Below are 17563 nucleotides of genomic sequence, written 5' to 3'. Positions count from 1 at the left end.
TTTAGACTAACAATGTGAAATCTGTTTTAGACTGGTACCCTAACTGAATATATCATTATAGAACCGGTATTCTATGTTTTAGACTAATAATAAATGTGAAATCTGTTTTAGACTGGTACCCTGACTGAATATATCATCATAGAACTGGTATTCTGTGTTTTAGACTAACAATGTGAAATTTGTTTTAGACTGGCACCCTGACTGAAGATGGGCTGGACATGTGGGGCGTGGTCCCAGCCTTGAACCAGTGGTAAGATATTTTATATCATAGTTTAAATTTGTACGGCTTCCATTGATGCATATTTCATTAATTTTGTGCTAATACATTTTTATTTGCCTTTCACCATGTGACTCATTATTAAGTGGGGAATTTAGCACTGCCTGTATGTACTTCTAGGAGGAAAGGAAATGTTTTATTTAACGACACACTCAACACATTTTATTTATGGTTATATGGTGTCAGACGTATGGTTGAGGACCACACAGATATTCAGAGAGGAAACCCACTGTCACCACTTCATAGGCTACTCTTTTCGATTAGCAGCAAAGGATCTTTTATATGCTTCATCCCACAAACAAACACAGTGGTAAAGCATCTGCCTGATGTGCAGTCGACCTAGGGTCGATCCTCGTCAGTGGGTCCATTAGGCTAATTCTCATTCCAACCAATGCACCATGACTGGTATATCAAAGGCTGTGGTATGTGCTATCCTGTCTGTGGGATGGTGCATATAAAAGATCCCTTGCTACTAGTTGAAAATTGAAGCGGGTTTCCTCTCTATGATTGTGTCAAAATGACCATATGTTTGACATCCAATAGCCAATTTAATAAAAATATCAATGTGCTCTAGTGGTGTTGTTAAACAAAACACTTTTTTTTCAAAACAAACACTAAAATTAGTACATACTTTGTATTTCATCCCATCCTGTTGAAGGGCGGGACGTAGCCCAGTGGTAAAGCGCTTGCTCGATGCGTGGTCGATCTGGGATCGATCCCTGTTGGTAGGCCCATTGGGCTATTTCTCGTTCCAGCCAGTCTGAGTGCACCACGACTGGTATATCAAAGGCTGTGGTATGTACTACCCTGTCTGTGGGATGATGCATATAAAAGATCCCTTGCTGCTATTCGAAAAGAGTAGCCCATGAAGTGGCGACAACGGGTTTCCTCTATCAATATCTGTGTGGTCCTTAACCATATGTTTGACGCCATATAACTGTAAAATAAAATGTTTGGAGTGCGTCGTTAAATAAAACATTTCTTTCTTTCCCATTCCGTTGAATACCTGTAGTCCTTCCCACAGGGAACGCCGTTTTTCATACTAAGCAATTTACAACAAGCTATATTTTAGACAGGTGATAGTAAGAGAACTGCTGTTTAAAGTGTATGAAAGCATGAAATGTAGTGTCCAGTTTGAAACCATGTCAAACCTATAACCACGTCAAACCTATAACCACGTCTATGGGGCACTTATGATCTGATTTCTTTTTATTATGTACCCTCAGATTCTGTTTTTATCATGTACCCTCAGATTCTGTTTTTATTATGTACCCTCAGATTCTGTTTTTATTATGTACCCTCAGATTCTGTTTTTATTATGTACCCTCAAATTTTGTTTTTATTATGTACCCTCAGATTCTGTTTTTATTATGTACCCTCAGATTCTGTTTTTATTATGTACCCTCAGATTCTGTTTTTATTATGTACCCTCAGATTCTGTTTTTATTATGTACCCTCAAATTTTGTTTTTATTATGTACCCTCAGATTCTGTTTTTATTATGTACCCTCAGATTCTGTTTTTATCATGTACCCTCAGATTCTGTTTTTATCATGTACCCTCAGATTCTGTTTTTATTATGTACCCTCAGATTCTGTTTTTATTATGTACCCTCAGATTCTGTTTTTATTATGTACCCTCAGATTCTGTTTTTATTATGTACCCTCAAATTTTGTTTTTATTATGTACCCTCAATTTATTTTCTGGCAGAAAGCCTGCTAAGTCATTGATTAGGCTTGTTGAAAGACAGATTAATATTATAGTATACAAGTGTTTTTTATCATGTTAAATATCAACTGAGTCTGTTCATACCAATTAACTAAACGAGTAGCGAATTCTCTTTATCCTCTAACACTTCTAAAATAATATTTTCATTCAATATTTAGTAAATTACAGTACTAAAGTTGCCTCATTCGGTAATGTGACGTCATCACGATTAGCACAAATTAATTTGATATCATGCACTTTAACTAAATCTTATAAAAACGTTACTCAGGTATACAGGTCTTGTTGTCTTGTAAACAAATGACCCATTCACAGCAAAACATCATTACTTAGAGACCTTGTAAATTTGCATATACATTTAAATTTGCATACCATTATTATCTGTATTAATACACTAAACTATCACATGGGTTTATGACATGGATGTCATGGGTAAGTTAATGGATAAATAACATTCCTTTCTTTGTTTGTCTAGTTTCCAGGACGCAGTGCGGGATGTCAGACATCTACCACAGGAAGCGATACTGGTGTGCATGGCAACGTGTCACTCACTGACCCTCATAGACGGGGAGATGAACGGTGACCCACTTGATCTCATCATGTTCAACTCGATTGGCTGGGTACGACTGTCTAAGGGTGGTTACGGGGGGGGGGGGGGGGGGGGGGGTGAGGGGAGTGATACTGGTGTGCATGGCAACGTGTCACTCACTGACCCTCATAGACGGGGAGATGAACGGTGACCCACTTGATCTCATCATGTTCAACTCGATTGGCTGGGTACGACTGTCTAAGGGTGGTTACAGGGGGGGGGGTGAGGAGAGTGATACTGGTGTGCATGGCAACGTGTCAGTGACCCTCATAGATGGAGAGATGAATGGTGACCCACTTGATCTCATCATGTTCAACTCGATTGGCTGGGTACGACTGTCTAAGGGTGGTTACAGGGTTGGGGGTGAGGGTGAGTGAGTAGATTTTTTTAATAGGTGGACAAATTAATGGATACTCAGTAGACCTCATTGAGTTCAACTCAGTTGGCTGGGTACGACCTTATAGAAATAATAGAGGGGGCATAAGGGGAAGCAGTTTTTTTTTTCTCAATAAACGAGACCTGCTTGGTGTTATAATGTTCAATTCAATTGGCTGGGGCTGACTGTCTAAGGGTTGTTACAGAAATAATACCTGGGGATGGGGTAATGAGGAGCAGATTTCGACTTTTAATACACAAAACCAGCACGACCTCATTATTTTCAACTTGATTGGCTAGGTACAACTGTCTAAGGGTGGTTACAGAAATAATACCAGTGGATGGGGTAATGAGGAGCAGATTTTGACTTTTAATACACAAAACCAGCACGACCTCATTATGTTCAACTTGATTGGCTAGGTACAACTGTCTACGGGTGGTTACAGAGGGATGGGGGCTAAGGATAAGCAGATGATTTTTGTAATAGATGGCAAGATGGGATGGGTATGACTGTCTAAGGGTTGTTACATGTACAGAAATAACAGTTACTGTAGTTTCAAATGTGCTGAGGTGTAATTACACAAACATTCCTTTCCTCTCCTGAAGCGTGTGTGTTGTGTTTTCAGACCCTGGAAGAGCCTGGACAGGACACGACTAAATATGACACTCTGATGCCGACCATCGTAAAACCGTGCACCAGGCGATCGTTCCACGAGGACAACGTACGTATACACTTACAAAAACTGGATGATTTTTGTTGCACCGTTACCAAGTAAAAAGGAGATAGTAAAGGAAGATATGTTAGGTTTTACTTTTCTGATATTAAAGTTGCGTGTTTAGCTGCATTTCTCACAAACTACAAGTCCTTGATCAGTGAAACATTGTTTATGCTTACACGTATGGATGTTTATCATAATGAATTTGAAAAAGTAACTTAATTAAATTAAAATTTAATTTAATTTAGTTTTTATTGAATGTTTATAAAAGTTTAATTAAAAAAGTAGTTTTTAAAAAAAATTTTTTTATTCTTTAACAACATGCATTGAGATGAACATTGTGGATTTTTTTTCGCTTTTAACTTACACATTATTTACAAATTAGTGCTCATATTACTGATTTGGCCAAATATATCCAATGTGTTTCTGTTATACTTGGGTTTATAGTAGCACAAAATTAATTTTATTCAAAACCAAAAAAGAGGCGGGACGTAGCCCAGCGGTACAGCACTCGCTTGATACATGGTCGGTCTGGGATTGATCCCCATCGATGGGCCCATTGGACTATTTCTCACTCCAGCCAGTGCACCACGACTGGTGTATTAAAGGCTGTGGTATGTGCTATCCTGTCTATGGGATGGTGCATATAAAAGATCCCTTGCTGCTAATTGAAAAGAGCTCAAGTGGCGACAGTGGGTTTCCTCCCTCAATATCTGTGTGGTCCTTAACCATATGTCAGATGCCATATAACCGTAAATAAAATGTGTTGAGTGCGTCGTTAAATAAAACATTTCCTTCCTTCCTTCCAAAACAAAAAAGGTATATGCTTCAGAAATTAGTGTGAGCATCTTTAATACAAATGAAGTTACATATACACCACATATTTTATTATTCTTTTTTCGAAAGTGACAATATTAAACATTTGTTTTTTTCTACAGGAACCGTTTGAGGTTGGCATCGTGCGACAGTTCCCGTTCTCGTCGACTTTACAGCGCATGACGGTGATCACGCGCACTCTGAGACTCGGCCACATGGAGGTCTACTCTAAAGGCGCACCCGAGATGATTGCCTCCCTTTGTGTGCCAGAAACAGGTCTGCTTTATCAGATTTTAACATTTTACTTTGTGTGTGCCAGAAACAGGTTTGGGGCCATATTGACAAAATTGTCTTAATAAACTGTACATCATTCTTGTCTGCCTTTTGCACCAAATTGCAAGATTATAAAATTGCAAGAGTTGAGGTAATTGGGTCTCTGGTTTATATTATAAACCAATGAAATTCCAACCGATACCCAACACTAGTTGAGAGGCCATGGTATGTGTTGTCCTGTGTGTGGGATGCTGCATATAAAAGATCATTGCTGCTAATCGAAAAAAAAGCAGCTGGTTTTCTCTCTAATTATATCTGTGATCCAACACCATATGTCTGACATCACATATCCATATTAAAATGGGTTGAGTGTGTCGCTATGTAAACCATTCCCTCCTTCCTTCCCTCCTTCCTTTCTTTCTTCTTTCATGTGCTTTGTCTGTAGAACTGCCACTCCCTGTATTCAAACTTTTAATTTAAAATTTAGTTTTCTCTGTCCACACAAATGTCCTAATTTTCTTGTTGATTTTTGTATTAAATTAAATATTTTAAAAAACATTTCCACTTCAGTGCCTGAAAACTTCCATCCAATGCTGCACAAATATTCTGTGCAGGGATTCAGAGTTATTGCCCTTGCTTACCGCTCTCTAGATTCAAAAGTCAACTGGCACCAAGTTCAAAGAATTTCAAGGTAAGGTAAAGTTCTATAGATTGTAAAATTATATCTAGCAAAATTAATGTGTTTTTGGGGGGAGCATTGTTTGTTGTTTGGGTTTTTGGGGGGAGCATTGTTTGTTGTTTGGGTTTTTGGGTTTTTTGTTTTGGTTCTTTGTTGCTTTGTGCTAGCTTCAGACTACTAACTGTCAACACAAAGTTGGCCCCTTTCTGCTGTCACGACTTCTACGACTGTCTAGTTTCTAGTCTGATCACTCTTACAACTTGATTTTTCTTGTATTACCGATTAGTTGTTAATCTAAGTGCATCTGTCGTAAGTGGGGGCAGGACGTAGCCCAGTGGTAAAGCGCTCGCTCAATGCGTGGTCGGCCTGGGATTAATCCCCTTTGGTGGACCTATTGGGCTATTTCTCCTTCCAGCCACTGATATATCAAAGGCTGTGGTATGTACTATCCTGTCTTTTGGATGGTGCATATAAAAGATCCCTTGCTGCTAATCGAAAAGAATAGCCTGTAAAGTGGCGAAAATGGGTTTCCTCTGTCAATATCTGTGTGGTCCTTAACCATACATGTATGTCTGACACCATATAACCGTAAATAAAATGTGTTGAGTGTGTCGTTAAATAAAACATTTTTTTCTTTCCGTCGTAAGTTGGGACTTGGGGAAATTACAACGCAACAATCGCATTGGCCAACTTCGTCGTGACAGTTGACAGTCTGAGCCTAGCATTAATTGTCTGATTGTGTTGGATTCAGATTTTTAAAAACAAAAAGGAATTGCAGATTTATCAGGCTCTCTTCTATCCTCAAATCGGCTGTAAATGTTTCTTAGTTTTTAATTGGATCTAAGTTAAGTTCACGATTACAGATTGGTCAGTTACAAGAAGTGTCCTGTTTTTAAATAATTCTGGAAAACGTTCATCTTCACAAAAACAAAACAGAACCTTTCCTGAGCTTTACTCAGTCTATTATTTCATTTTCACCTGTTATTTCTATTGTGCCGTCACTGAGTGGAGATTTGTCCTATTTCAGGGACAAGGTCGAGCGTGACCTCACATTCCTCGGTCTGCTGGTTCTACAGAATCAACTCAAACCTCAGACGGGTCCGGTGATCCGTGCTCTGCGGGCCGCCAATATCCGCACAGTGATGGTGACAGGTTAGTATACACACTATAACACTATTCCAGATATCTTCTCACGTGTTGCTGTTACACAGTTACACACCCGGTAGCTGTAGTTCAGGTAACACATTTAGTTTTTGCATATTCCGTCATGACCGTGTAAATGATGTCCAAACTTTAATGTGCAAACGAAAAATGGATTATGCAAAACTAGACTTATGCAAAAAACATGCAAACTAAACAGTCATCTCCAGAGGCCTCTTCTAAGACCAACATCAAAACTATTTTATTTATTTTTTTATCCCACTTCCCCATTTCCTTTCTCTCCTTTGAAGTACATTTCATTTCTTCCTGATCTGGCAACTTCTCCTATTTTTCAACTTCTTTCGCTGTCCACCTCCACATCCCAGTCCTCGTCTCTCCAATCACAACAGGTGCTTGTCTCTTGTGACTATCTATGTCACACACCTGTCATTCCCTATCAGTTTTTGGAGAGTGTTCTGTAGTTACTTCTGGCATTGTTAAGAGACACAACGTGTAACCACCTACTATACTCCCCATACCAGCAGTTGTTACACTTATTAAAAAATGTTTTAATGAAACTAAATAAACTAAAACTAATTTATATTTTCTTTGTTGTGTCAGGCGATATGACGCACACAGCTATCAGTGTTGCGCGGAACTGTGGCATGATCCCCATGACGGACCAGGTGTGCATCGTGACCGCGTACCCCCCCGACAGAGACAGCTCCGCGCGGGTCGAGTGGGAGTACGCAGAACTGCCCTCCGATGACACAGAGAACGAACAGTTTGAATCAGAGTTGGCCAACGAAGATAACGTGAGTGCTACATTCTGTCTTACATAGAGTTTGAAATACAGTGTTCAAAAGGCATTTGGTAATTCTGACATAGTCTGAGAGAGAAAAAAGTAAACTATAAAGACATTAAACTATGGATAGTAATATCTCCCATTGAAAGATAACGTGAGTGCTACATGTTGTCTTACGTAGAGTTTGAAATTCAGTGTTCAAAGCTGCAATTAACTTTGTTACCTATCAAATGAAGACTTAGAGTCAGTTTTGTTTTTGTTTTTGTTTACCAATAACACTGGAGCACATTGACTTTTAATCATTCACTATTGGATGTCAAACACTTGGTAATTCGGACATGTGGAAACCAGCTACATTTTTCCTAATGCAGCAAGGGATATTTTATATGCACTTTCCCACAGACAGGACAGCACATACCACAGCTTTTGATATACCAGTCGTGGTGCACTGGCTGTGTTAAAAAGTCATCTGAAATTAACGTTGTTACCCATTAAGTGAACACTTAGTAAGTCTAATCATAAAGACATTAAACTATGGATTGTAAAATCGCCCATTGAAGATAATGTTTCAAGTATATATATATATTTTAAAAAGCAGATCATAAGTACTCCATACTAGTTAGCTATGGGTTTGAAATGTTTTGAAATTAGACACTGCATTTCATGCACATTAACACATTTTAAACAGTGGGTTTTTTACTATAATCTGTCTAAACATCATACAAAATGTATTCATTAATTGCTATGATTTTAGTGTATGTAATTTTACCCTTAATACTCTGACAGAAATCCTGATTGTAAACTGGCACCAAGTCACATTTTATTAAACTGAATTACTTAATTTATGTATTGATGTATTAAACCGAATAATGACTGATTATGGAAAATATTTTAAACATAAAACATCCAGATTTCTTGCACCAACTGCTTTAAAATATTTTCTTCTGCATTTGAGCCTAGATTTCACCTGCTTTACCTTCAAGATCACACACACTTTTGGCTGTGGAAGAAAACCTCTGAGATTCTTGTCTTTACCATTTAGGTCAACATCAAAGTCTCACGTTTAGCATAATTGTCACAAAGTTTGTTTTGTTTTGTTTAACAACACCACTGGAGCACATTGATTAATTAATCATCGGTTATTAGATGTCAAACATTTGGCAATTCTGACATATAATCATCAGCGGAAATCTGCAGAATTTTATCTAATGCAACAAGGGATCTTTTATATGCACTTTCCCACAGGCAGGATAGCACATACCATGGCCATACACATACCATTCGTGGTGCACTGGCTGGAACGAGAAATAGTATCATAAAGTATAAGTTCTACATCAATGAAACTTGGTTTATGGTGACATCAGATTCTTTGAATATTTGTCTCTATACAGGTTTTTTTTTTTTTTTTTAAATATAGTAAAATTTTAATTGATTTTGATATTATAAAGTTTAATTTAATTTTCTTTTATAACATGCATCAAAATGAACATCCATTAATGCAGCAATCAACGACACAAAATAGGTTTATGGTAGGCGAGATATTTAATTCCGTGATTCATGTTCAGATGTCAGTGTTCAACAAATGTTTGAGTCACTCAGAAGTGCCCTATGTATTACAGCTATACAGCTGATCATTTCCACTAGCCCAGACCAAGAATCCTCTAGCTGGGACCAAGGGCTAGTGGATATTTCGAACCCTGGATTTGTGTTACATGAACCTAGAACCGTCTTGTCAATGCTTGTGTTTCAGAACTCCTCCTCATCCTCCACCCACCTCCTGTCTACACCCAATGTCAAGCGACTTCTCCCTGTCAAGGTGTGTACACGCTAGACACCAAACCACTCAACCGTAACCTGCTTAAACAGCCACCTTTAGTACACCTGTGGTGAACAGCCAACTGTCTTAAAGGGGTGTTCTCATTATGCACCGACTTGTCGCATGCGATGGAATCGTACTGTGAGAATACCTAAATCAGAACGACATTAGTCGTATACACATACGATTAGAGTCACTTCGACAAATTGCAAGTGACAAGTCAGTGTAACTAATCGCATAATGAGAACATCCCTTAAAAACCATATCATCATTCACCTTTAACCACCAGTTTCACAAGATTATGTTTAACAAGGGGAGCAAACTCTTGTTGTATTTGTGATCATCCTGTGAGTTTTGGCTTGTGCCTTGTAATTAAAACTTATGTTGTTTATTTAACACTTGAAACAAATACGGCAAATGTGATTGTGTATTTTTAAAATTAGTTTTTACATTAAATGGTCAAATAAATAAAGTTATTTTTTTAGCCATCTTCAAACTCATTCTTCATTGCCAGAAGAAGTTCAAAATTGATGTTAATTGATTTACGAAATTCGATTTCCTAAGTCACATATCATTTTGGACTATTTGAAGCAATTATGATAAGCCGCCAGCTGTCTTGAAATATGACCTGACTGAGGTGGCTGTTTAAAACAGGTGTTACCATGGTGATGTTTTCTGTCTTAGTTTGCATGTTTCGTTTCTTGTTTGTCTTACACGTTCATTCATTCCTCAACCTTACAGATCTCATCATAATTCATTATTATATAATAACAATAATAATAATTATATGTATTAACCTGATTATATGTTATCCATATTAACCCAGGGGATGAATTTAATGTTTTTAAGGATTAATTGTCTTGTATGTTCATGTTTTCTTCACAACTGTTCAAATAGTATCAGTGTTCTTGCTGGATTTACTAACCATATCACCCTGTTGATATACTAACCATATCACCCTGTTGATATACTAACCATATTACCCTGTTGATATACTAACCATGTTACCCTGTTGATATACTAACCATATTACCCTGTTGATATACTAACCATATTACCCTGTTGATATACTAACCATATCACCCTGTTGATATACTAACCATATTAACCCAGGGGATGAATTTCAACATTTTAAGGATAGCATTTTATGTTTCTTGGTTGTATTGTATGTTCCTATATTTCTCACAATTGTTCAGATCTAATCTGTTCTTGCTGGATATACTAAGCATATTAGTCTGATGGTATACTAATTACTTTATCCAAGTGATGTACTAATCTATTAACCTGGTGATATATTAATAATAATAAACTGGTGATGTACTAATCATATTAACCTGGTGATGTACTAATCATAATATACCTCATGTGATGAGTGCTGTTTTATAAGAATCAGTTGCTAGAAGGATTAAGCCTCTTTTGTGAACCTGTTTGTTACACTTGGGTCATTTCAAGTAAACCAATTAATATACCTGTATGTTCCAAGCTACAGCATAAAGTAGTTTTTGTTCATTCAGTTTACCAGGTGGTAACATACTAGTTGTTTTGTATTTAGATTTACCAAGCCATGTCATAAGCTAGTTTTTGCATATTCAAATTTATCAGGTAGTAACATACACTAGTTTTGTGATTAAAAGTTTACCAGCTTCCTTATATATATATTTTGGTGACCTACTTGTATCGTATTCTAGTTTTTGCATTTATAGCTTTACCAGTCCATAATGAACAGTAGCTTTTGTATATATTTACATTTGTCAAGTTGTAAGATGCTATTTTTTGTGTTTTAAATATACCAAGAATTAAGTTTGTCCTATGTTTTTTTGTGTGTTTTAGTTGTACCAAGCTTTAAGTTCATCCTATGTTTTTTGTGTGTTTTAGGTGTACCAAGCTTTAAGTTCATCCTGTGTTGTTTGTATGTTTTAGGTGTACCAAGCTTTAAGTTCATCCTATGTTGTTTGTGTGTTTTAGGGGCACCAAGCTTTAAGTTCATCCTGTGTTGTTTGAGTGTTTTAGGCATACCAAGCTTTAAGTTCATCCTATGTTGTTTGTGTGCTTTAGGTGTACCAAGCTTTAAGTTCATCCTCTGTTGTTTGTGTGTTTTAGGTGTACCAAGCTTTAAGTTCATCCTGTGTTGTTTGTGTGTTTTATGCATACCAAGCTTTAAGTTCATCTTGTGTTGTTTATGTGTTTTAGGCGTACCAAGCTTTAAGTCCATCCTGTGTTGTTTGTGTGTTTTAGGCATACCAAGCTTTAAGTTCATCCTGTGTTGTTTGTGTGTTTTAGGCGTACCAAGCTTTAAGTTCTTCCGACCCCGATCAGAGATATCACCTGGCTGTTAGTGGGAAATCTTTCGCAACAATTCATGCTCACTTTCCAGAACTGTTATCAAAGGTAAGCCATGTTCAGTAGCAATCTGTGTTAGAATGTCGGAATATTTTAACTCTTTAACAGTTAATATTATAACTATTATAGAAGTTAATATTTTACCTCTATAACGGTTAATGTTTTGCCTCAATAAGCGTTAATATTTTAACTTTGTAGCAATTAATGTTTTAATGTCACTCTAATGGTTAATGTGTTATTGTTGCCCATGATAAGAGATATAAATCAGTTCTTAGTACTCACTTAAAGCAACAGAAATTCTTGTCTCACAGGGGAAAGTTGCAAGGCAATATCTACTGACTACTGCCTTAATATATCGGTTTTATTCTACGACAGTTAGTACAGCAAATGCTGGGAAGCACTGCCAAGCAGCATGCACCATTCAACCTGATTATGATACAGCTAATAGCTTTCGGCAGTAACCGGTTTTCTCTTTATCCTGCAATCCAACAAGAATAGCAGAAAAATCTAGACTAAAGTAAATTAATCAAGTCCACTTTATGTCACTTGATCTATATTTTTTGTCATTGACCATATTATATGAATTATAATAATATTATATTTACAGATGGTTACTCAATTAATTCAAAACTATTCTCCCCAAGCCTTCTCTAAATTAATTAAATACATTTCTATGAATTTATTAAATATTTTGTATATGTATTTATTAATTAAATATTTTGTCTGAGAATGTTTTAATGTAATATTTTACATGTTTTCGCAGATCTGTGTGAAAGGAACCGTGTTTGCACGGATGTCACCCGACCAAAAGTGTCAACTTATTGAACATTTGCAAACTATAGGGTAAGTGCTGCTCTATTCTGTGTTTGTATGTAGCATAACCTTTTAAAGAGTTAAAGAGTTTGTCATTTATACTTCAACTTTAGTTGTGGGATTCAAGGGAAATAACTCTTTATTATACCATTCCTTTAATAGAAATTCCGTAATGTGGACACTTTTTGAGACAACCATACTGCCCCGATTAACCTTGTTATCTCAGGAAAAGTTAAAGTTTGTTTTGTTTAACAACACTACTAGAGCACATTGATTTTTATTAATCATCTTCTATTGGATGTCAAACATTTGGTTATTTTGACATATACATGTAGTTTTAGGGAGGAAACCTAAATTTGTTCATTAATAGCAAGAGATCCTTTATATGCACCATTCTGCAGACAAGAAAGCACATACCAACCTTTGATATATCAGTCGTGGTGCACTGGCTGGAACAAGAAATGGCCTGTAATGAAGTGGGTACAGCATGTAGCTCAGTGGTAGAGAACTTGCCTGTTGTGCAAAGAAGAGTCACAAGATTAGTTGTCCTCAATGGACTCGGGGTTTTCCGTATCTCAGCCAGTACTAAATGGACTCGGGGTTTTCTCCATCTCAGCCAGTACTAAATGGACTCAGGGTTTTCTCCATCTCAGCCAGTAGTAAATGGACTCGGGGTTTTCCCCATCTCAGCCAGTACTAAATGGACTCGGGGTTTTCCCCATCTCAGCCAGTACTAAATGGACTCGGGGTTTTCCCCATCTCAGCCAGTACTAAATGGACTCAGAGTTTCCCCCATCTCAACCAGTACTAAATGGACTCGGGGTTTTCCCCATCTCAGCCAGTACTAAATGGACTCAGGGTTTTCCCCATCTCAACCAGTACTAAATGGACTCAGGGTTTTCCCCATCTCAACCAGTATTAAATGGACTCGGGGTTTTCCCCATCTCAACCAGTACTAAATGGATGGGGGGGGGGGGCATTTTTCCCCTTTGAACTAGTACTAAATGGACTCGGGGGGGTTTTCCCCATCTCAACCAGTGCTATGTAATTAAAAACAGTAATAGAAATAAGCAACAAATTTTCCTAGTCCACCGGACAAATACATCTAGAAATATATTTGTCCGGCAATATTTTCACTTGTCCAAATAAACAGATTGTTTTATTCAAGTACCAGGATAATGTTTGTGATTGCCCAAAATTAGATTTTCACTTGTCAGGACAAACGGACAAGTGCTCATTTCAAACACTGTTAAATAGCAGTTACATTGTCATCTTTGAAATAACAGTTTTGTGTGAAATGATATCTGTACAGTTATATTTGAAAGGATAAAGTCTGTTTTGTTTAACAACACTACTAGAGTACATTGATTTATTAATCATCAGCTATTGGATGTCAAACATTTTGTAATTCTGACATAGTCTTAGAGAAGAAACCCACTACATCTTTCCATTAGTAGCAAGGGATCTTTTATATGCACCATCCCACAGGCAGGATAGCACATACCACAGCCTTTGATAAACTAGCAGTGTTCGAGATTAACGGTATCCCGATATCCCCGGGATACCAGAATTTAATTTTGGATACCAGACTTCAACAACCCAGTATCCCACCGCGATACCATATAATGTTTAGTTTTTTTTTTTAATCCTACGTTTTTTTTTTTCGCTAAACAATGAAAGTTGTCATTTACTGGTGAAGTTAAGTAACAGTATTTTCGAGCTCGTATCCAGTCTAATGCTATGCCATGACAATATCTCCCCCCAACTCATACCCAGTATAATGCAAAACTGGAGCAATAGCGGCATAGCAATAGACTGGGAACAGCTAAGATGCTATTGTTTTTGTTGGATGTTTCCTCCCTTCAAATTTTATTTGAGATATTGATTCAACATCTGCAGAAAATTGATACAGGTAGGTTTATCATTAATAATGTCAGAACCACTTGTAAATTGCTGCTAAATATCAATTTATGTTAGTATTATTAAAAAATAGATTCCATTTGATTGCAAATTTCACGAATTCCGCGATTGCGGCGTTGCAATAGACTGGGAACGAGAACAGTGTCGTCCAAGTTTGTTACGGTGTTATTTATGAATTGCATTTAAGTGGGATACTAAATTCTCAGGTGGGATACCAGATTTTGAAAGGTTAGTATCCAACTGGGATACTGCCCCAAGTTTTTAATCTCGAACACTGACTAGTCATGGTGAACTGGCTAAAATGAGAAATAGCAAGGTTTTTTAAAATGTGAAACTGAATTGTTACAGTCTGACATAACTGATTATGTTGAGTTTTCTGTGTTGTGTTTTTCAGCTACATTGTTGGTATGTGCGGGGACGGAGCTAACGACTGTGAGGTGAGAGGCGTGGCATGCAGAAAATATTACATAATCAGAGGCAGATAGGCATAACTTACAGAAAATATTACATAAACAGAGGCAGATAGGCATAACTTACAGAAAGTATTACATAATCAGAGGCAGATAGGCATGGCATACAGAAAATATTACACAATCAGAGGCCGACAGACGTGGAATACACAGGGCATAAAATTTGATTTTTTTTCAGACAAACGATATGTCGTTCGTGTAGTTTTAGTGTTTGCATGAATGATTTTCTCCAGTGGTTCAGATGCAGATGAAAAGGTTAACCGGTAACGGTAATCAACTGAGAATCTAAGATGGGCGATTTTCGTAGCTTTTCTCCAAATTCTTATCATAAATACTAAATTATTATTATTATTTGGTATGCTGGGACTAACTTGAAAGCTGCCATTTACATTTCAACACACTACCCCATTGGTTCTGTTATAGGGGAGTACTTGTTGGCGCCAAACAATAGTCTGAACGAAACAGGAATTTCCGGATCTGAACGGAAAGACCCGAAGTTCTGCGAATCCTCGATCGATCCAATCAATGCTACAACTCATGTTCTAATTTCCACCTCGTTATTTTAAAGTCCCTTATTAAATCGACTATTTTCTTTGATGTGTATGTTTTAATAAATTGATTTAGCAAGGGTACTAAATGCCGGGCTAAGGTGATGTCACATTTAATAAATACTCATAAACCACTTTAATTTTCAAACCGCGTATTGTTTTCCGCACATAGCAAAATGATCAAAGGGAACGTGCGACTGTGTTACTAAATGTTATTGACACTTCTAATGACAGTGCCAACTTTGTAATTGACCGTGATGTCGAGTTCAAATGGATACATTGTTTTTTTCTTCTCACACCTGCAATGCTAGGCCCGTTCTCTTATTATTTTATTCCAAAACACGTCAGTTTACATTTTCTGACGAGCGATTATAGTTTTTGCATGAACGATCCGTCATTCGTGTCAATATTGGTTTTGCATAACCGACAGACGAATGACAAAATCATTCGTGCCAAATTTTATGCCCTGCATACAGAAAATATTACACAATCAGAGACAGATAGGCATGGCATACAGAAAATATTACATAATCAGAGGCAGATAGGCATGGCATGGCTGTTCCATTCACCTCCCTCACATCGAGTGTGTTATACTGTTTTATAATACACACGTTATTGTTTCAGGCTCTGAAAGCTGCCCATGCTGGTATATCTGTCAGAGGGGTCTGTGGCTGTTCCATTGACCTCCCTCACATCGAGTGTGTTATATTGTTTTATAATACACACGTTATTGTTTCAGGCTCTGAAAGCTGCCCATGCTGGTATATCTCTGTCAGAGGTGTCTGTGGCTGTTCCATTGACCTCCCTCACATCGAGTGTGTTATATTGTTTTATAATACACACGTTATTGTTTCAGGCTCTGAAAGCTGCCCATGCTGGTATATCTCTGTCAGAGGGGTCTGTGGCTGTTCCATTGACCTCCCTCACATCGAGTGTGTTATATTGTTTTATAATACACAGGTTATTGTTTCAGGCCCTGAAAGCTGCCCATGCTGGTATATCTCTGTCAGAGGGGTCTGTGGCTGTTCCATTGACCTCCCTCACATCGAGTGTGTTATATTGTTTTATAATACACACGTTATTGTTTCAGGCTCTGAAAGCTGCCCATGCTGGTATATCTCTGTCAGGGGTTTGTGGCTGTTCCATTGACCTCCCGCACATCGAGTGTGTTATATTGTTTTATAATACACACGTTATTGTTTCAGGCCCTGAAAGCTGCCCATGCTGGTATATCTCTGTCAGAGGGGTCTGTGGCTGTTCCATTGACCTCCCTCACATCGAGTGTGTTATATTGTTTTATAATACACACGTTATTGTTTCAGGCTCTGAAAGCTGCCCATGCTGGTATATCTCTGTCAGGGGTTTGTGGCTGTTCCATTGACCTCCCGCACATCGAGTGTGTTATATTGTTTTATAATACACACGTTATTGTTTCAGGCCCTGAAAGCTGCCCATGCTGGTATATCTCTGTCGGAGGCCGAGGCATCTGTGGCTGCTCCATTCACCTCCCGCATCCCTCACATCGAGTGTGTTATCACAGCCATCAGGTAAAGAATCATAAATATTCTGTAGACCGTCACTGGTAAATAATAGATAAAGATATTCACGTTTCTAGTCATAGAGGTCAGTGTAAAGCTGTATTCTAACCGGCCGCAAGCGATTATTTTAGAAATCATTGAATTCAATTGCAGTATCCTAACCAGACGTGTGCGACGCAACATATTTATCAAGCACGCTGTCCTGGGCACACCTCAGCTATCTGGGCTGCCTGTCCAGGACAGTGGGTTAATTGTTAGTTGTTAGTGGTTAGTAAGAGAAAAAGAGCGTGTAGTGGTTTGTACCGGGCTGTGAACCCAGTACCTACCAGCCTTATGTCCTATGTCTTAACTAGACACCACTGAGGACAGTACCGGGCTGTGAACCCAGTACCTACCAGTCTTATGTCCGATGTCTTAACCACAACACCACTGAGGCCGGTACCGGGCTGCGAACCCAGTACCTACCAGCCTTATGTTCGATGGCTTAACCACGACACCACTGAGGCCGGTACCGGGCTGTGAACCCAGTACCTACCAGCCTTATGTCCGATGTCTTAACCACGACACCACTGAGGCCGGTACCGGGCTGTGAACCCAGTACCTACCAGCCTTATATCCGATGTCTTAACCACGACACCACTGAGGCCGGTACCGGGCTGTGAACCCAGTACCTACCAGCCTTATGTCCGATGTCTTAACCACGACACCTCTGAGGCCGGTACCG

The 17563-nt window shown here is 38.1% G+C and overlaps 1 protein-coding gene across 1 annotated transcript in view; it reads left to right on the top strand.

The window, feature by feature from the left end:
• Positions 1-17563, top strand: part of LOC121390190 (probable cation-transporting ATPase 13A3) — an 84519-nt gene that overhangs the window by 36728 nt on the left and 30228 nt on the right. The window contains exons 14-25 of the mRNA XM_041521944.1: positions 189-250; positions 2477-2621; positions 3592-3687; positions 4620-4773; positions 5341-5461; positions 6477-6601; positions 7211-7404; positions 9145-9210; positions 11491-11598; positions 12314-12393; positions 14678-14720; positions 16739-16848. Of these exons, the coding sequence (XP_041377878.1) occupies positions 189-250; positions 2477-2621; positions 3592-3687; positions 4620-4773; positions 5341-5461; positions 6477-6601; positions 7211-7404; positions 9145-9210; positions 11491-11598; positions 12314-12393; positions 14678-14720; positions 16739-16848 (1304 nt within the window). The remainder of the gene's footprint in view (positions 1-188; positions 251-2476; positions 2622-3591; positions 3688-4619; positions 4774-5340; positions 5462-6476; positions 6602-7210; positions 7405-9144; positions 9211-11490; positions 11599-12313; positions 12394-14677; positions 14721-16738; positions 16849-17563) is intronic.

This window comes from Gigantopelta aegis, chromosome 15, assembly GCF_016097555.1.
Source record: "Gigantopelta aegis isolate Gae_Host chromosome 15, Gae_host_genome, whole genome shotgun sequence".
Taxonomy (NCBI): Eukaryota; Metazoa; Mollusca; class Gastropoda; order Neomphalida; family Peltospiridae; genus Gigantopelta; species Gigantopelta aegis.
The sequence above is the reverse complement of the archived record's forward strand: the minus strand, read 5'-3'. Positions and strand labels throughout refer to the sequence as shown.